We start from the raw sequence: 21,801 nt of genomic DNA, 5'->3' as shown, positions 1-21,801 counted from the left end.
CCCAAAGCAATGCTTACAATGAGGGGAGGGAGAACATCTTCCTAAGACAAAAGGATTTAATTTAGAGATATACTCAAATCATAATAAATCCAACTTAGTTGAGAAAAAATAAATTTTTAAATTTAACTCAAAAGGGAGCCCCCCGGAATCCGAGGGTCTCAAACTGCAGCCTGCAGCACTGCCTGCCCAAAGGCTGTATCCGTATTCCTTCTTACGTCCAACTGGTAGAATTTTGTAAACGTGTGGACAGAAGACCAGGTTGCCGCCTTGCAAACTTGAGCCATAGAGATCTGGTGGTGTGCTGCCCAGGAGGCGCCCATGGCCCTAGTAGAATGAGCCTTTAATGATAACGGAGGAGGCAACCCTTTCAAGCCGTAGGCCTGAGTGATTAACTGTTTAATCCACCTCGAGATGGTGGATTTTGCAGCTGCCTGCCCCTTCTTGGGCCCATCCGGTAAAATGAACAACACCTCTGTTTTCCGGATCTTCTCTGTAGCTTTAAGATAGGCCTTCATGGCCCTGACAATATCCAAGGTATGCAGCAACCCTTCCTTTCTGGAAGTAGGTTTAGGGAAGAAGGATGGTAATACCAAATCCTGGTTTAGATGAAAACTGGATATAACCTTTGGTAGGAAGGAAGGATGAGGGCGGAGAACGACCCTGTCCTTATGCAAAATAAGATATGGTTCCTTACAGGATAAGGCTGCCAGTTCCGATACTCTTCTGGCGGAAACTATGGCGACCAAAAATACTAACTTCCTTGTCAGTAAAACCAAAGGAATTTCAGCCAACGGCTCAAAAGGTTGTTTCTGTAAACTTGACAGAACAAGATTTAGATCCCACGGACAAAGCGGGGATTTAACTGGAGGATTAATACGTAAGACCCCTTGAAGGAAGGTCTTAACTAGCGAGTGGGTGGCCAGCGGCCGCTGAAACCACACTGACAAAGCTGAAATCTGTCCTTTGATTGTGCTTAATGCCAGTCCTTTATCCACTCCTAGCTGGAGAAAACTTAATACTCTATCGATGGTAAACTTGCGAGAAAGCCATCGCTTGGACTCACACCAGCCTACATAGGCCTTCCAGACCCTGTAATAAATCACCCTAGAGACCGGTTTCCTGGCTCTGATTAGGGTAGAGATTACTTTCTGAGACAGACCTCTACCCCTGAGAATCAGGGATTCAGCTTCCAGGCCGTCAAATTTAGATGCCGTAAGGCAGGGTGGAGGATCGGACCTTGCGATAGCAGGTCTGGCCGTAGAGGAAGAGTCCAAGGGTCTCCCACTACCATCTTTAGGATTAGTGAATACCATGCCCTTCTGGGCCATACTGGAGCTACCAGGATGACTGGTATGTGCTCCACCCAGGCGGGGTAGTAACTGGAGCGGGGGAAATACATAAAGTAGTTTGAACTGATGCCAAGGGCAAACCAGCGCATCGGTTCCAAAGGCCATCGGATCCCTTGAGCGGGATATGAACCTGTCTAGCTTCTTGTTGAGTCTTGATGCCATGACGTCCACGTCCGCACTCCCCATCTCTGGCAGAGTGTCTGAAAGACCTGTGGATGTAGAGACCATTCCCCCGGCAACAGAGTCTGGCGACTTAAAAAGTCCGCCTGAAGGTTGTCCACTCCTGGAATAAATATTGCCGATATGCAGGGCACATGAGCTTCTGCCCATAGGAGAATCAAGCTCACCTCTCTCTGAGCGGCTTGACTCTTGGTTCCCCTTTGGTGATTTATGTATGCCACTGCCGTGGCATTGTCCGATTGAATTCTCACCGGGAACCCCTGCAACTTGGACGTCCAAGCCCTGAGGGCTAGTCGAGGAGCTCTGAGCTCCAGGATGTTGATGGGCAACTGCTTCTCTGGCTTTGCCCAAGTGCCTTGGCGAGTGCAACCATCCAAAATTGCTCCCCAGCCTATTAGGCTGGCGTCTGTGGTTACTATCTTCCAAGCCACTGGGCTGAAAGACTTCCCCTTCACTAGATTCTGAGGGTCTAACCACCAACATAGACTTTGTCGGACTCTTGATGAGAGCGGCAAAGGGATATCTAAGGCCTGTGGCCTCCTGCTCCAGGCTGACAGGATGGCTGCCTGCAGGATGCGAGTGTGGCTCTGGGCGTACGGTACCGCCTCGAATGTGGCCACCATCTTGCCTAGTAACCGCATACATAGGCGAACAGTTGGTTCCTTCTTGCTTAGAACCAGTAGAATTAATTCCTTGATGGCTTTGACTTTTATCAGAGGCAGAAACACCCTCTGTTGTTCTGTGTCTAATCTCATGCCGAGATATTCCAACTGCCTTGTGGGCTGGAATGCTGATTTTTCTCGATTTAGGACCCAGCCGAACCTCTCGAGGTACTGGACTGTGAGGGCCACTGCTCGTTCCAAGCCAGGAGACGAGTGATCTATGACTAGGAGGTCGTCCAGGTATGCTAGGATCGTGACCCCTTGAATCCTTAGATTGGCTAGGATTGGAGCTAGGACCTTCGTGAACACCCGGGGGGGCGTAGCCAACCCGAAGGGAAGCGCCATGAATTGGAAATGACGTAGAGCCACCGAGAAGCGTAGAAATCTTTGATGTGGCTGGTAAACTGGAACATGAAGGTAAGCATCCTTTATGTCTATGGATGCCATAAAATCGTCCTTCTGAAGTGCGGCAACTGCTGACCGCACGGATTCCATCCGAAATGAGCGGACCTTTAGGTATGCATTTACCATTTTTAAGTCCAAAATTGGCCTGACATCGCCGTTGGGCTTTGGGATAATGAATAGGTTGGAGTAGAAACCTAGCCCCTGTTCTTGGACTGGTACCTCTACTATTACCTCCTGAGAGAGTAGATGATTTAATGCCGCTATTAATGCGGCTCCCTTCTTCGGATCGTTTGGTACTCTTGACTCCTGAAAATGAGGAGGAGGAAACTTTAGGAAGTCTAGTTTGTAGCCTGTAGCCACGGAGGACCGTACCCATTTGTCGGGAATGCTGGCCTCCCAAACCTCTGTAAAGAGACGCAGTCTTCCCCCCACCTTCGAGGGTGGGGGCGCCCCTTCATAAGGCCGGCTTGGGGGCTGGCTTTGCTGGCTTGCGAAACCACTGCTTCTTGCCTGCGCCGGCCTGTCCCTGCGACTTGTTAAAATTTGATCTTGCAGGAGGCAGTCGATACTGTTTGGTATTGGAGGGCCCCTGCCCAGGGGAGTACTGTCGTTTAAACGCAGGCCCCCGAAAATTCTTCTTGGTGGGCAAAAGAGTACTTTTTCCGCTTGAAATGGTCTGGATGTATTTGTCCAGGTCTTCTCCGAAGAGTCGTCCTCCATGGAAGGGGAACCCTACCAGGAGCTTCTTGCATGGGGGCTCTGCCTCCCAGCTCTTTAACCATAAAAGTCTTCTCATATGGATAAGGGATAATGATAGATGTGACGCTTGCTGGATCGAATCCTTAATCGCATCTACCGTAAAGCGTATGGCCCTAGGGACGTCCGAAAATTCTTCTGCCTGCTGGGCAGGAATAAGTTTAAGCATCTGCTTAGCTTGATCCGATAATGCTTGCGCAACCCCAATTGCAGCCACAGCTGGCTGTACTACTGCCCTTGCAGTAGTGAAGGAGGTTTTAAGTAGCGTTTCCAAGCGTTTATCAACCGGATCCTTGAACACCTGTATATTTTCTACAGGGCATGTTAAAGACTTGTTAACACATGAGATGGCTGCGTCTACAGCCGGGGCTGCCCATCTCTTGGAAAATTTCTCTTCCATAGGATATAAGGCAGAGAATCTCTTTGGTGGTACAAAGATTCTATCTGGCTTGGCCCAATCTTGGAACATAACTTCCTCTAGTAGAGGATGGATCGGAAAAACCGCATTGGTTTGAGACGCTCTTAGTGAGCCCAAGGCTGAGACCGTTGATACTTGGAGATCTGGTACTGGCAAGTTGAACGTCCTATGGACCAAGTCTGTTAAAACTTGAACCCACCAGCTCTCCCCTTGGGAGGCTGCGCCAGACTCCTCCGTACCCGGATCCTCGATCCCTGAACCTACTTGGTCCTTGTCCAAGAGGTCTTCCCATTCCTCTGCGGAAGGGACCTCCTCATCTGAGGGTTCACGCTCGGGCGACGGAGATCTATTCCGTTTTCTGCCCCGCATAGCCTTGGCTATCATTTTTTCCATTCTTTTTTCCATCTCCTTTAGAGAGGTGGACAGTACCTCGTCCGTGACCACCCTAGGGTTGGACTGACCCGTGCCAGCTCCAGCCCCAGATCCCGATGGTCTCACCAAGGCTCCTTCTGGGGAAAGTAGCGGTAAGACTTTGTCCGAGACCCCGGACCCTCTGGGGGAATCCCCACCTTTTGTACCCTCCGAACCAGATGCCATGGTACAATACCGAGGTACGCCCGCTACTTAATGGTGTTTGGGAAAATAAATAGTTGTTGCCCAAAAACCCTTTCTGGGGAAAAAAATGCCTTTCCTTATTAATCTTGGTTTGTTTCTTTTTTTTTTTTTTTTTTAAACCAAAGAAAGAAAAAACATTCTGTCCCCCTTTAGTAGTATTTGCCAATAAAAACTGCTGAAAAGAAAAAGAAACCCTATCTTTAGGGTGAAAGACAGTCTTTTTGAAGACTGTAATACTCTTCTTTGGCCACTGTGTGTCCTCGGCGCCCCACTCTGCCGCTCTGGTCCTTCCTCTCTCAGTTCCAACACATCACTGAGCTGGGAACTTTTTTGGAAGGGCCGCCCCTTCCTTTTACCTACGGGCCCGCCCTTCCCCTTCAGAAAAACGGCGCGAAATTGCGCCCATATCACGGGGACGCGCGTGCGCGCCCGCCGGCGGGGGGGGGAGGCCCACACGAGGAGGTCAGAGGCTGATCCTGCCGTCCAGGCCAGGATCCACAGAGCGGCATTATTTTTCTGCAGCAACCGCCTGGACCTCTCTGAGCAGGCTTGCAGGTAAGAGCATCACTCCCTCTATATAAGAAACCTCAATAGATTCCCAGGGGCTTCTCTCAGAGAGAATTGTCACTATACACACAGGCCCTTTTCAATGCTTCTAGCACTAGTTGCAATACTACCAGGGAGGTCACAATTATGGGGAATATACACATATAGAGTCATCCTATCTTAAGATATGTGACTCACCTTGCCAGATGCAGCGCATAAACCATAGGCATGTCCCGCTGTGACCTTCCCCCAGAAAAAACCTGCTGCGAACCAAGTTCCGCAAGTTTCCCCTTCACTTACCTGCTCCATGCCGCAGGACTTTGCACAGCAAGAGGTCCAATCTTCCCCCATCTCCGTGGGGCGTCTAGACCTTCAGGCCCTGGGTTCCTATGAAGGATCCACTGTCCTGGGCCCATATAGCACCCTGGCAACAGAAACATTAGGCCCCCAAAGGTTTCTAAGTTCTGGGCCCAGAGTCCAGCTCTCTGTGACAGAAAGCATTATGGGCTATACCCCAATGGTTTGGGGTCCGGTTGCTGACCACTTTAGCACTGAGGCCTTTGGACAGAACCGGTTAGCCCACCTTAAACCCAAGGATGTGGAGGCAAGCTAAACCATGACCAACACCTAAGACACTGGCGTAAAAACTGAGGTACTCCTCCTATGGGAGGGGGTTATATAGGGAGGGGCACTTCCTGTTTTTGAGATTGCCAGTGTCCATCACCTGAAGGTACTCCATAGAACCCATATAGTAATGAATATGCCGCTCTGTGTCCCGTGATGTACGATAAAGAAAAACTGACAGTGGGACCCGATCGGTCCGCTAGTGTGAAAAGGGATAAATCAAAAGATGCTGGGCAGAAGGTGGCTACCCACAAAGAGAATTTCCTGAGAAACCGGTCAAAATGTATACAGGGTATACCCAGTTTAAGAGAGGGCAGCTAGAAAAATTGTAAATCTTATAGAGGCCATGGAATGATCCCACTAGAACTGTTCAAGTTATGTCCAGCCATGAAGAGGGCTAAGGTATAACTAACAAGATAGAATAGATCTTAATTAGTGTGGAAATGCTTTGGATATTTCCAGAGAGCAAGTGTATAATCAAGAAAGAAATCATCTCAATTAACGTGCTCAGTCATCTGACCCTGAAACCCCTACTAGGGCCAGAGGAATAAAAATTTGAGAATATAGTAGGTCATTTATTATTCCTGTAAAACCATCTTGTTAGCTTTTTTAGCTATGCATTTATGTAATTTCTGGATGCACTTAGCTTTACAGTAATGACAAGGTTCAGACTAGATTATATAGTCAATTATTCAAGAAAATGACATGATCATAAATAATGAATGCACTTCCTTTGCGTTCATGTCATTTATTCTTGTGCTGGAATTACAATTTAGGTACAATTACTGGCAAAACGTAAATGGCCAGGGGATGGCTGCTTTTCATTTGCCATCAAGAGACTGATGGCCCGAGAGCTGGTCCAACATAACTCTACATTTTATCGTTACCTTTCTTGTAAGAGGTACCTCAATCGGCACTGGGATAACTTCTGCCAGCAGACAGCCATAAAATGCTACCATAAACATGACTGGATCATTATTGGGATAAACCAGCGCAACCTGAAAGAAAGCCATGCATAATATTAATGTTCAAAGCAAGTTCATACAAGTGTGTAATTCAATATATACATTTCTAATAAAAGATACAGCTTTAATGGCACAATCTATTCCAAGGAACATGTGGTACTGTACAAACAAAGTTAGAGCTTAAACTTACCAATGCAATATAACTATGGACCTTATATGAAGACTAGTTTGTGCTTAGTTCTGTTAAATGATTGGCTATAGAGAAACACTGAAGACGAGACCAAATACAATGCAACAGAACAAGATTCCTCTTGCACTTGGGGCATAGAAAGTCCTGACATGACCGTGTTACCCCATACCAGTAAAAGGGGTGTATATAAAGCTCGGCTGTACACAAACATATCTATTTTGGCAACTCCAGTGGATGCCATCAACGCCACCACCTATCTTTTACCACTCTGGCAGTTTATAAAATTGTTACTGATTACCGAGTGTTCATGATCATTTATAGCTTAAAAAAACAGCTGAAGAACAAATAGGTTAGTGTTTAAAAGTTCCTTCTACCCGCCACATTACAGTTACATCACTAATTAGAGATAAATCTTAGGGGCTATTATAGAGAATCTGTAAAAAAATAAATAAATGCTGTGGTATAAAGTCCAAGCACCTAGAAGTTCACCCACCTGAAGAAATATCCAATACCCAGCTTTTACCATCAAATATCGAATCATTATGACAGGAAAAACCTTGGCACTTGCAGATAGTGCCAAAACTTTCCCAATGCTTTCCTGCCTCCTGTAGATACCTACTGAACATAGTGATGAGCCAACAGGAATGTGTGGAAGAGAGGTAGTGGAAGCCACAATAGCCAGGAACTTGGCCTATAATTGCAGGTTACAGAGGCTTCTGCAGGTATGTGCACCTCTAGGTGCTTGTACTTTATAACTGCTTTAGGCTAGGTTCACACATAAGCAGTGCAGGAAATGCAGTGATCCCTGTGGGTTTTCTGCATTACATGCAAACCACACTGCCCTAGCAATCTTTTGCAGGTGTCAATATAAAGTTATTGACACAACAAATGCACAAATGCACTTGTTTGGTTCAAAGTGGTGCGATTTGAGCCCATTCAAAATGTAAATTAAACAGGAATGTGATGCAGTTCCTCTATAGACATACTGTATATATGAGGAAACAAACTGTAAAGAGATCTACATAGGAACACTAATGGCCTATTCATATATAAGAGCTCCGTTTAAGTGCATCATCCCATAAGCATTAGAGTGTTTGTTACCCTTAATAATATAGAATCCTGTTTCCTTAAAGCATGTTATACAGCACAGTGGTTGTGCTGTGTTATTTGGCCCCCCGTAACACCTGAAATACCCGGCTGATCCTGCTTGGTTCTGCCCTCCCTGTAAAATTACCACGGTTTATCATGGCTGCTGAGCCCTGACACAGTGGTCAGTTGACTAGCCTCCGTCATCTGGAGCCCTGCTCTCCTGTGTCCTCCTCCCCCATCTCTGCCTGTCAGCTCTCACTAGCGCCGCTCTGCTCCTCTTCTCACTGCTACAAAACTATGTGATCATTATACCATCCCCATTGTTCAATAAAAACCTGTATCCTAGTGCCTGTGCTTTATTAAAAAAAAAAAAAAAGATTTCTACCCGTTTTAACAGCGTCTCCCGGCGATCACGTGACTCCCAGTTCCTTCCTCCTCGCCCCGCCTGCTGGAGGCATCAGACAAGGAGAGGAGAGAGCCATGAGTCACGTGATCGCCAGGAGATGCTGTTAAAACAGGTAGAAATATGATTTTTTTGTTTTTATGTAACAGAGGGGATGATATAAAGATCAGACAGTGGCTTAACAACCACTTTAACACGTGTTGTGTTAGGGTAGTCCACTCACTATTATTGGGCTGCCAACACACCTCAATAGCAGATATACAAAAACAAATCTCCTGCGCTCTGATATTTCTTCTCTTTTATAAAACTATAAAAGAGAAGAAAAAGAGCGGAGGGCGCACCGACCTCGTGTGATACTGATAAAATATATTTATTCAAATATTAAAATCAATGGTTATACTCACAAAATTGGAGTTAAAATCAGGCTTTAAAAATGAGTACAGCAGATGTCCAGCATCATCAGTGGAACACGAATAATCGTTTGAACCAATCAGTCAATGTAATAGCTGACGCGTTTCGGGGGCGTACCCCTTTCTTCAGAGCTAACGTGGTCTGCAGTGCTAGTTTTATAGTTTTTTTTAACACACCTCAATAGCCCCAAAATGCAAATTAAACAAAAAAGTTTACAATAAAGCACTTCGCAAGGCATAGTATATGTGCTGTGGAGTTTTTCAGACAGACCTGTCAAAAGGTCCATGCATTACTTTGAACTGGCGGGTGTAAACTGTCTTGTGTCCGTTTACACCCACCTACGATCAGGCATGCAAAAAAAAAAATAGGACGACTGCATCCTCTTCCATTTTGGCAGGCCAGATCAGATCAGCCAGGTGTAAACAGACAGCAGAGTTTGTTTACTCCAGGGCCGCCCATAGAGCAGAGCAGGGGTCTGTGTCCACGCTGCAGAAACTGAGCAGACATGGACCTGTCATCCCCCTGCACTGATCAGCAGGGGATAAGCGGACAGATTCCCTGCTGATCTGAATAGAAGGCACCCATGTTAAAGGGCCCTTGGGCTCTACTAACCAAAATTGGTGGGGTGCCATTCACAATGAATGGAACCGCAATGCACCATACATTAAGAAACTTTTACAATGCATACGTGTGAATAGGTCTAAGTTATACAAGTTAGAAATTGATAATATTGTGCTAATAACTAGGTAGATCCAAATCAACCAGACATAAATGTGTTTACAGAGATCTCACAAGCAGAGAAGAAAATACTGTCATGTGCTAGCCCTCTTATCCTCTAGAACAGGGGTCCTCAAACTACGGCCCGCGGGCCACATGCGGCCCGCGGAGGACTTTAAACCGGCCCGCCCGTCCCTGACAGGCAATGCCGGCCGGTTACACCGCAATCCTGCTGTGTCATGGAGATCTCCGTGACACAGCGCCGTTAACAGTTCGGGCGCACTGTGATAAATCTCCCGCCCTCCTCCTCCTAGAAGACTAGCTTGTGTGATAGAGCCAGTGTGCTGTCTATCATACAAGCTTGTCTAGGAGGGCGGGACATTTATCAGCACGCCAGAACTGTTACAGTGGGGGAGCATACAGCCGGACCGACCGTGACACAGCACAGTAAGGAGGCTTACAATGGGGTGGGCTGGCTTGTGATGATGGATGATGAGCTGGTGGTGGTTGAGGGATGGGGAGCTGGTGGTGGTTGAGGGATGATGAATGAGGGATGGGGAGCTGGTGGTGGTTGAGGGATGATGGATGAGGGATGGGGAGCTGGTGGTGGTTGATGGATGAGGGATGGAGAGCTGGTGGTGGTTGAGGGATGATGATGATGATGATGATGATGATGATGAGGGATGATGATGATGATGGGGAGCTGGTGGTGGTGAGGGATGATGATGGGGAGCTGGTGGTGGTGAGGGATGATGATGGGGAGCTGGTGGTGGTGAGGGATGATGATGGGGAGCTGGTGGTGGTGAGGGATGATGATGGGGAGCTGGTGGTGGTGAGGGATGATGATGGGGAGCTGGTGGTGGTGAGGGATGATGATGGGGAGCTGGTGGTGGTGAGGGATGATGAGGGATGATGATGAGGGATGATGATGATGAGGGATGATGCTGATGATTGCAATGTTCTTGATCGGCTTGCAATTAATGATTGTGAGGGGGGGGGTTGCAATGAGGGGCTTACAATGATGATGGCGAGGGGGGCTTGCAATGAGGGGGTGATGATGGTGAGGTGGGGGGGGGCTTGCAATGATCATGATCGGTTTGCAATTAATGATTGTGAGGGGGGGGCTTATAATGATGAAGGGGGAGGGTTGCAATGATCGTGAGTGGCTTGCAATGGTGAGGGGGGGGGGGCTTGAAATGATGGCTTGAAATGAATTTTTATAGTCCGGCCCTCTAACGGTCTGAGGGACAGTGAACCGGCCCCCTGTTTAAAAAGTTTGAGGACCCCTGCTCTAGAATATGTGCAAACATTTTTATTAAACTCCTAATGAATGCTACAGGTTTCACCTATGTGAATGTTATTCATCATCGTAAACATAATTATGCAATTAAATGGAAATTCTGAACACAATGTAATGTTTTGAACGTACAGAAAAGTTTAGTACCACTGCTTGGATAGCTTGGTTATAAGCCCTGTCATGGTCATGTGACCAAGTTCTCATACTGTCACAGAGAGCTTTCTGCTGCATTATTTACAGAATATTCCAAAGGACACTGCAGGATCCACACCATGGCCTTTTCTTTATAAACACAGGCATAGTGTGAAGTAAATACGGGCTGAAGAAATACAGTGCTTTACTCACATTAAGTCAGCATGAGTTCACAGCCTAAGACCAGACAACAAAATGGAGCACATAATAAAATCAAATTGCTATAAAAGTGTCAGCCCACTCAAAACTGTCATTTCAGTTTTTGGCAGAAGGAATTAAGCCACTTAATTTGTTTCTCATAACTCGTTCTGCTATATAAAGACACATTTCTACTGGATCTGCATAGTTGCCATTGCTCTAAGAACAGAGTCATACTCTTCATGCTGCATTCTGAACTGACTTCATATCAGGTAGAATACAACAGGAGGACTGGGAACAACTCAAAATAGATAGAATAGAGTTTGCAACTAAGGATCGGAGGTTTTGCTACTAGAATCATCAAGAAATATAAGAAGCCAGGGATTCAACCTACCATACTTCACCTCTAACTGAATTCCACTTCTGAGTGGACCGACCCTTTAAATGTACATTGAGTAATACAAGTCATTGTCTATAAATATTTTAGAAAACAATGATACTCATCCCATGGATGCACATGGCCAGGCAGTGATAGGATAAGAAAGTAGACACAAAGAAAATACAGTTATCACTGAAAACAGTGGGAAAGAAGAAATAGAGATCTTTATTTGAAAGAATATTGAAATAAAAGAATGTTCTCCAATGTCTAGTGCTAAATGTTGGAATTTATTTATTTTTTTCATTAGAAATAGCAAAGATTAAGTAAAATGCATCCTTTAGCATTTGCACTATAATGGGGTTCATGATGACAGGAGATAAGAAAATGTGGTCAGAATATGAGCACGCAGTAGTGAACGCAGAAGTACCAATGTCATGCTAAAATCACGGTCAGTGCAATGGTGCCACAGCCAGTACAGTGATACCAATGTCAAAGGTGGAGGCAATACTGCTACACTGACGGCAGACATAATGCTGTTACACCATTGGCAAGCATGAAGCTGCTACAGCAGTGGAAGGCATGATGTAGACAAAATGCTGCTACATTGGTGGCGAATGTGATACTGCCATATAGGTGGCTGATGCAATGTCACTGGTAGACACAATACTTCTCTAAGGGTGGAGGTCACAAAGCAGCTCCAATCATGACAAGCAATATATTCATCTAGAAGTGTGTGCTGTTGCACATGAAGTGATTCAAGATAAAAGCATGATTTAAAGTTTAATTCAGCACCACTGATTTAATGTTGGCATAATTGACTCGGATATAAAAGCAAGACACAAAAGCTAATTAATATATGAATGTAAATGGTAAATGGTAATGAACTAATCATCTGGTGTTATAAAAAGGACACCCAAAGAGCCATGCACACATTATCACCTTATTAGTGAAATCATATCTGTAAGGTCTACTTGCCATCACGCTGCTGGAAATTGTAGTGGTTGCTACAAGTTCGTTACATGCATCTTAAACAATAATTAAACAAGCCTGTATATCATCAGTCTAATTAAGCACACAGCAGGAGAATAGTAAATGACTTGAAAATCATTTTTAATATCATGACATATTAGAACATAGTAATAAGACTTTCTCACTTCATTCCAAACTGGAAATAAGTGAGAATACATGAAATATATATTCTCTGAGGACTTCATTCATACAGCTAAACATTTAAAGCAAATCTGCCACAGCCCTGGGCAACTCAAGCTGAGCATGATGACACAACTCCAGTAAAACAGGCTGCCGTCAATAAAAAGCACACATCAAAATAATCAGTATAACCAGAGAAATAGGCAAGAAGTTTCATGCAAATCTACTTTCTTGAAAATGATTTGCTTTGCCTTCCCTCTCCTACCTCCATATAGGTGAAAGGCAATGCCTATCAAGATAAATAACCAATAAAAAAACTTGAACTAGGGAGGGAGCGGTGTCAAGCTCAACTATTACCGGGAGTAACCTTTGCCAACGTAGCTCAGTTGGTGTTGCCCTGGCTGTCACAGCTTTAAACAGTGAGGCCCCGTACACACGTCCGAGGAACTCGACGTGCCAAACACATCGAGTTCCTCGTCGAGTTCAGTGTTGAAGCCGCCGAGGATCTTGGCGGGCCGACTTTCCTCATTGAACAACGAGGAAATAGAGAACATGTTCTCTATTCGGCCCGACGAGTTCCTCGTCGGCTTCCTCGCTGAAAAGTGTACACACGACCGAGTTTCTCGGCAGAATCCAGCTCCGATCGAGTTTCTGGCTGAATTCTGCCGAGAAACTCGGTCGTGTGTATGGGGCCTAAGTCTCAAAGCCGAGAAAAGAAAGCAGAGAGAATAAATAGGAGGCATTGAGGACAATTTCATTGAAGACCATTCCATTTCCATCCAAGTGTAATTGTATTTAAAAGCTACGGAAAACTTATTTGAAACAATATTACAAAAAGGTTAAAAATATCTTGAATATTAAAAATAGGATATGCTTTAAAAAAAAAAAAATTGCTAAAAGGTGGCAACCACCAGTGAAATGTTTAGCGATGCACCCTCAGAACAGATGACAAGAACTAAAGTGCCTACTATTGCACACAGAGATGATCCAACTTTTTACTGGGTTCATCAAAAAACAAAGAAGGAAGGTGTTTAACTGTGTACACTTGTCTCACTCTAAACATTAGTCTATGTTCTACACAGAATCAGCCAATACAAACATGTTAAACCAAGAAAAAAACAATATAAACTATGATAGGTTTCCTAGATGGTCACAGTTGACCTTCTTTTAAACCTCTGCCCCCTGTTCAGTCTGATGCCTAGATCCTTAAAAATAAACATACAGTTTAATTTCCAAAAGATTCCAAACTGCTCAAATGTGTCATAAGAGATCCATGGAGGTTAAAAGTGCTGGTAGCCGACTCTTGTACCCGTTCCCCAAGTCACTGACCTGGAACTTGTATGTAACTTATGACTTTTCTCCTACTTACCTCATCTAAACAAAGGGCGCGACCATCTAAGTGTAGTGTAGTGTAGTGTTAAAATATACACTCGTATATAGCTCAACAAAGTAGGCACATCATCCCAACCAAAGGCTTTGTGGTGGATCTCAACTGGATGTATGAACATTCACCAGAGAAATGGCAGGCGCCACAGGGTAAAGCCAGGAAGTGGCTGTGGATGTGTAATACCAAGTGGAGCCAGTGTAGAATGTACAGTGATGCTGGAAGTCAAGTAGTGGTTCTGGGAAATGTGGGTGTGGCTATGCGTTTTAGGGTCATATACTTCCTTTTCGCAAGCCTACTTTTTTGAGCTACATGTAAGGGCATATGTTATTTCAACCCTATGTTTTAAAAAAAATTTACACCTAGATGGTCACACATGCGGTCTTTCCTTCTCCTTCAGTATTAGAGTCCAATGATCTACCCGAACTCTGTTTTAAACATCTTAAAAGTGACTGTTCATACATATTAGACTTTTTATAAGCAATAATATTGTACACTCTATTCTTAATGTTTATAGTTTAAACGTTTAGACAGGGGGCTCCTTCCTCATTGGCCTGCCTCTCCGCAAGCTATCCCCTCTTCAGTCTATGATGAATGCCGCTGCCAGACTCATCCACCTTACCAACCGTTCAGTCTCCGCCACTCCTCTCTGCCAAACCCTCCACTGGCTTCCCATTGCCCAACAAATAGAATTCAAAACAATAACAACAACATACAAAGCCATTCACAATTCTGCCCCGAGCTACATCACCAATCATATTACCAAATATCACCCAAACCATCCTCTCCGCTCCTCCCAAGACATTCTGCTTTCTAGCTCCCATGTCTCCTCCTGCCATGCTCATCTCCAGGACTTTTCTAGAGCCTCTCACATCCTCTGGAACTCACTACAATAATCTGTGCAGCTATCTCCTACTCTGTCCACTTTTAGGCGATCCCTGAAAACTCACCTCTTGAGGGTGGCCTAACAAACAAATCTTCTACTCCCCTCATCAATTCATCCCTCACAGTCCCTTACCTTTGGTTTCACCAGCCCCTCCCTCTTAGATTGTAAGCTTGCAGAAGCAGGGCTTTTCTAACCCTCTTGTTTTTAATTGTACTATTGGTGTAGTGTCTCCCTACATTATAAAGTGCTGCGCAAACTGTTTTGGCGCAAGAAACAACTTGCGCTTGCTACAGAAATAGATCTACTCTAAAAGCAACACACACCAGTAGCTGGATGAGAAACCATCCAGTTCACTACCACCACAATTTTCTCAGCATAAACCCACCAATTCCATTTTGTTTAACCACTTAAGGACCGCCTCATGTAAATATACGTCAGCAGAATGGCACGGACAGGCACATGCACGTACCTGTACGTCCTCTGCTTGACGTGGGTCGGGGGTCCGATCGGGACCCCCCCCCCCCGGTACATGCGGCGGTCGGTAAGCGATCCGGGACGACGGCGCGGCTATTCGTTTATCGCCACCCCGTCGCGATCGCTCCCCGGAGCTGAAGAACGGGGAGAGCCGTATGTAAACACGGCTTCCCCGTGCTTCACTATGGCGGCGCATCGATCGAGTGATCCCTTTTATTAGGGAGACTCGATCGATGTCAGTCCTACAGCCACACCCCCCTACAGTTGTAAACACACACAAAGTGAACCCTAAATGTTACAGCGCCCCCTGTGTTTAACTCCCAAACTGCAACTGTAATTTTCACAATAAAGAATGCAATTTAAATGCATTTTTTGCTGTGAAAATGACAATGGTCCCAAAAATGTGTCAAAATTGTCCGAAGTGTCCGCCATAATGTCGCAGTCACGAAAAAAATCGCTGATCGCCGCCATTAGTGGTAAAAAAAATAAAAATGCAATAAAACTTTCCCCTATTTTGTAAACGCTATAAATGTTGCGCAAACCAACCGATAAATGATTATTGCGATTTTTTTTTACCAAAAATAGGTAGAAGAAACTGAGGAAATTTTTTTTTTTATATATGTTTTTGGGGGATATTTATTATAGCAAAAAGTAAAAAAATATTGCATTTTTTTCAAAATTGTCGCTCTATTTTTGTTTATAGCGCAAAAAATAAAAACCGCAGAGGTGATCTCAAAAGAAAGCTCTATTTGTGGGGAAAAAAGGACGCCAATTTTGTTTGGGAGCCATGTCGCACGACCGCGCAATTGTCTGTTAAAGCGACGCAGTCCCGAACTGTAAAAACCCCTTGGGTCTTTAGGCAGCATAAAATAAACAAAAGAAAAAGCCCCCCATTGACAACGTCCAATAGCGACGAAACGCGTCTGGGAAGGATCACGCAGTGACGTCACCACGACAAGGAGTAGGGCTCCTGTATGCCGGCCGGCAATTTACCTTTTATGCTGATTTTAAAACGCTCGTTTGTGAGTATAATTTTACCTTTTTTAAAATAAAAGTGTATGTCACAGAGTCACGCTATGTGCGCCTGTCTTTTTTCATTTACATTCCAACGGTGGTGCTGAGACATCACGCTCAGGGGACGGAGAGCTTCCTGGTGAAAATCTGAGGATTAGAGGCCTAGGCTGGGCTATAGCCACCTGCCTCAAACCGCTTGCCTTCCGGTAAGCGGCTTTCCATTTTCCGGTGGAGGGTCACCTTATGCATATGTGTCACTGGGTGGTGTGGAACGTAGGATCTACCATTACAAGGACTGTATCAAAATATCTGTGAACATATGTGTGTCATCTGATCAACCACGGACCTATTACATCTTTATTGAGTGTGATCTAATAGACTTTTGTGGCGCGGCTTTTTCTTTTGTTTATTTTGTGTATTTTGCTGCTGCCGGGGATTGGAGGGTGGGGGGGGATATCAGCGCGGTTTTTTGTTGTTTTTTTTTTCTTTAGGCAGCATATTGGTCCGGGGCTTAAGTGGTTAATAACAGACATACAGATTGCAACCAAGTAATCAAATTCGTTAAATAGATTCTCCAACTTTAAACCTTTTACTCATGTGATGTCTTATAAGAGAACTGTACTTTTACAACTCATCAATTCTTTTAATATCTAGGGACACCAATTTTTTTTTTAAAAGTGGATGTTTTTTCATGTGCTTTAAGAGCTGTATTGTTTGGTCCATATCAGTGTAAGCATTGTGCGGTTTTTATTCAGCTTGTCTGTATCTACATTATAGTTGCAGATAAACAGTGAAAACATTTGTCAACATGAGTGTCAGATTCTATATCTTTACTGCCAGGAGTACCGGTAATACATAATGAGATCTATGGTGCATTCTACATGTTTAAATAAGGCAGCTATAGATCATAAACTGCCAGAAGCAAACCACCCCAGCATACATTTAGAGGGATGCCCGATACCATTCTTTGTTCCCAGTCATGTGCGCTCTAAACTGTAGCTAAACAATTTTTGAGACAAATGGATCTCTCTTTGGAGGCATTTAACTCACTGCCAGCACCTAGTAGGGTCTTAATGCTGGCGGCATGCTTCCCAGTCATGTGATCCTGAAGATTAGCTGACACAGCAGTCACATGATCAAGCACTCCTGACTGTAAACAAAGACTTGGAGCTGCCCATGACAGACCAAAAATGTCAACAAGAAAACGTTTTCCCTTGCTTGGTTATAAAACATATCAAATAGTCTTTTTGACTAATGAAATTTACTTTTTTGACCAAACTGTCTTCTATGGTGGGAAGAGGGGGGTGATTTGACTAGGACTACATGCATTTAGGCTACAATTTTTCAAAACTGTTGTATGTTGTACAATAGAGAAACAGGCAAATTTGTATATTTTGTCTATGGGGAAGGAGTATGGTGCAACTGAGCAATATAAAAAAAAAAACAATAGTTTATAGTCAGCTCCCATTCTTCATGTTTAACCACTTGCCAACCAGCCGCCGTAGAACTGCAGGTCGGCTCTGCTGGGCGAGATCACTTATATCTACGCCATCTCGCCGCATGACGCCGACGCGCGTGCCAGGCAGGCACGATCACCGTCGGGCACCCCTGATCCCGGTCCTGTCAGGGGAGGCCTGACCATACAATGTATGAACAGCGATCAGTCATTTCCCCTAGTCAGTCTACCACCCCCCCCCTTCAGTTAGAACACACCCAGGGAACATACTTAACCCCTTCCCCGGCCCCTAGTGTTAACCCCTTCCCTGCCAGTGGCATTTTTATAGTAATTAATGCATTTTTATAGCACTGATCGCTATAAAAATGCCAATGGTCCCAAAAATGTGTCAAAAGTGTCCGCCATAATGCCGCAGTACCGATAAAAATAGCTGATCGCCGCCATTACTAGTAAAAAAAATATTAATAAAAATGCCATAAAACTATCCGCTATAACTTTTGCGCAAACCAAACGCTTATTGCGATTTTTTTTTTTACAAAAAATATGTAGAAGAATACGTATCGGCCTAAACTGAGGAAAAATTTTTTATTTATATATATATATTTTTGGGGGATATTTATTACAGCAAAAAATAAAAAATATTATTTTTTTTCGAAATTGTCGCTCTATTTTTGTTTATAGCGCAAAAACTAAAAACCGCAGAGGTGATCAAATACCACAAAAGAAAGCGCCATTTGTGGGGGAAAAAAGGACGCCAATTTTGTTTGGGAGCCACGTCGCACGACCACGCAATTGTCAGTTAAAGTGACACAGTGCTGAATCGCAAAAGTGGCCTGGTCTTTGACCAGCAATATGGTCCGGGGCTGAAGTGGTTAAGTAGCCTTAACCAAAACATTGTTAGCGTACACCTTTTCAATATGGAAGATAAATGGAACTGCAGTTATCGTCGTTATCTCCAAAATACAAGTTTGTGTATCATTGCTTACTACTACAATAAGCCAACGCAAGTAAAATCAAGAACGAATCAAAGAAACAATGCACAATGAAGACAAACATGTATATTAGCAAACTAAAATATGACATTACCCTGTCACCTGGTTTTAGCCCTTGTTCGTTTTTGGTTCCCAGTTTGTTAAGTAGTGTGTATGCCAACCTCACACTTCTGGTCCACAGTTTGCCTAAAACACAAGAAATTTAATATTTACTGTTCAAGCTTAAAAAAGAAAAAAAAAAAAACATTTACACCATTTATCAGGCTTTTTATTACTACCTGTATCTCTACTGGACAAATTTACCCTAAGAGCCGGTTCACACTGGGGGGACTTAGGATCCGACTTGCAGTCCCCCTAAGTCGCACTGTTGAGAAAAGCAATTGAAGTGAATGGAGCCGTCTTAATGTACACTACTGAAGTCGCTCCGACTTCAGAAAAGGTTCCTGTACTACTTCAATCCGACTTCTACCAATCGATTTCAATGGAAGTCGCCTCAGAAGTCGGATCACTGTCTTAACAGAAGCAACAATACAGGAAGAGAACATACATTTCTCAGGCAAACCCCTCCCTCCCACAGAGCTTATTCTTGTTTGATTGGCCACTGGAAAGCCTCCTGTCTTGGAGGCGACTTGAAGTCGCCTAGTAAGTCGCACTGTGGTGCGCGCTCAGGTTGTTTTCAGGTCGCCTCGCAAAGTCGCAGCCAGAGTCGTGTCGCCCCTGTGTGAACCGGCTCTCACTTCCTGCCAAGACCAGAAAAAATTAGAACTCTCTCATTGCACAGACAAATATATTTTGTTTTTTTGTTTTAGCAGAGTGGGAAAGTGTTCGAACTTCTGACAATGTTTTCATGATATGTGTTTTCCCCTCCTGGTAACAACTTTATTTCTTGGAAGGGCATCAAAGCAACAAAATATGGGGGGAATCTCCCAATTGTGCTTAAACACAAAAAGGGCTAAGCATTTTAATTCTTCCTCACTTTATCCAAAACTTGAAGAAAGTTTAAGATGGCACATTAAATGAGAACTCCAATTAATTTCACTAGGCCCGGGTCTGGGGTGGGGATTCTACTTGGCTCCCAGGCACAAAAAAGGGATTTTTAATACAGCTTACCTGTAAAATCCTTTTCTTGGAGTACATCACGGGACACAGAGCAGCATATTCATTACTATGTGGGTTATATGGAGTACCTTCAGGTGTTGACACTGGCAATCTCAAACAGGAAATGCCCCTCCCTATATAACCCCCTCCCATAGGAGGAGTACCTCAGTTTTGTAGCAAGCAGTATGCCTCCCAAAATGGTCCCCAAAAAGAGGGGTGGGAGCTCTGTGTCCCGTGATGTACTCCAAGAAAAGGATTTTACAGGTAAGCTGTATTAAAAATCCCTTTTTCTTTATCGTACATCACGGGACACAGAGCAGCATATTCATTACTATGTGGGATGTCCCAAAGCAATGCTCACAATGAGGGGAGGGAGAACATCTCCAAGACAAAAGGATTTAATTTAGAGAAATACTCAAATCATAATAAATCCAACTTAGTTGAGAAAAATAATCTTAAATTTTAAATTTAACTCAAAAAAGAGGAGCCCCCGGAATCCGAGGGTCTCAAACTGCAGCCTGCAGCACTGCCTGCCCAAAGGCTGTATCAGTATTCCTTCTTACGTCCAACTGGTAGAATTTTGTAAACGTGTGGACAGAAGACCAGGTTGCCGCCTTGCAAACTTGAGCCATAGAGATCTGGTGATGTGCTGCCCAGGAGGCGCCCATGGCCCTAGTACAGTGATGGCGAGCCTTGGCACCCCAGATGTTTTGGAACTACATTTCCCATGATGCTCATGCACTCTGCAGTGTATTTGAGCATCATGGGAAATGTAGTTCCAAAACATCTGGGGTGCCAAGGTTCGCCATCACTGCCCTAGTAGAATGAGCCTTTAATGATACTGGAGGAGGCAACCCTTTCAAGCCGTAGGCCTGAGTGATTAATTGCTTAATCCACCTAGAAATGGTGGACTTTGCAGCTGCCTGCCCCTTCTTGGGCCCATCCGGTAATATGAACAGCACATCTGTTTTCCGGATCTTCTTTGTAGCTTTAAGATAGGCCTTCATGGCCCTGACGATATCCAAGGTATGCAGCAACCCTTCCTTTCTGGAAGTAGGTTTAGGGAAGAAGGATGGTAATACCAAATCCTGGTTCAAATGAAAACTGGATATAACCTTCGGTAGGAAGGAAGGATGAGGGCGGAGAACGACCCTGTCCTTGTGAAAAATAAGATATGGTTCCTTACAGGATAAGGCCGCCAGTTCCGATACTCTTCTTGCGGAAACTATGGCGACCAAAAATACTAACTTCCTTGTCAGTAAAACCAAAGGAATTTCAGCCAACGGCTCAAACGGTTGTTTCTGTAAACTTGACAGAACAAGGTTTAAATCCCACGGGCAAAGCGGGGATTTAACTGGAGGTTTAATACGTAAGACCCCTTGAAGGAAGGTCTTAACCAGCGAGTGGGTGGCCAGCGGCCGCTGAAACCACACTGACAGAGCAGAAATCTGTCCTTTGATTGTGCTTAATGCCAATCCTTTATCCACTCCTAGCTGGAGAAAACTTAAAACTCTATCAATGGTGAATTTGCGAGAAAGCCATCGCTTGGACTCACACCAGCCTACATAGGCCTTCCAGACCCTGTAATAAATCACCCTAGAGACCGGTTTCCTGGCTCTGATTAGGGTAGAGATTACTTTCTGAGACAGACCTCTACCCCTGAGAATCAGGGATTCAGCTTCCAGGCCGTCAAATTTAGATGCCGTAAGGCAGGGTGGAGGATCGGACCTTGCGATAGCAGGTCTGGCCGTAGAGGAAGAGTCCAAGGGTCTCCCACTACCATCCTTAAGATTAGTGAGTACCATGCCCTTCTGGGCCATGCTGGAGCTACCAGGATGACTGGTATGTGCTCCACCCGGATCCTGCGCAGCAGGCGGGGTAGTAACTGGAGCGGGGGAAACGCATAAAGAAGTTTGAACTGATGCCAAGGGCAAACCAGAGCATCGGTTCCGCAGGCCATCGGATCCCTTGAGCGGGACATGAACCTGTCTAGCTTCTTGTTGAGTCTCGAT

At 44.6% G+C, this 21,801-nt stretch overlaps 1 protein-coding gene across 1 annotated transcript in view; it reads right to left on the bottom strand.

The window, feature by feature from the left end:
• The window catches only part of DIP2B (disco interacting protein 2 homolog B), a 323,774-nt gene that overhangs the window by 84,142 nt on the left and 217,831 nt on the right, over positions 1 to 21,801 (bottom strand). Inside the window, exons 9-10 of the mRNA XM_040340806.1 lie at positions 18,786 to 18,877; positions 6,443 to 6,553 (exon numbers count right to left, since the gene is read on the bottom strand). Of these exons, the coding sequence (XP_040196740.1) occupies positions 6,443 to 6,553; positions 18,786 to 18,877 (203 nt within the window). The remainder of the gene's footprint in view (positions 1 to 6,442; positions 6,554 to 18,785; positions 18,878 to 21,801) is intronic.

Source organism: Rana temporaria, chromosome 2, assembly GCF_905171775.1.
Source record: "Rana temporaria chromosome 2, aRanTem1.1, whole genome shotgun sequence".
Classification (NCBI taxonomy): Eukaryota; Metazoa; Chordata; class Amphibia; order Anura; family Ranidae; genus Rana; species Rana temporaria.
Note: the sequence above shows the minus strand (reverse complement) of the source record. Positions and strands in the feature narration are given on the sequence as shown.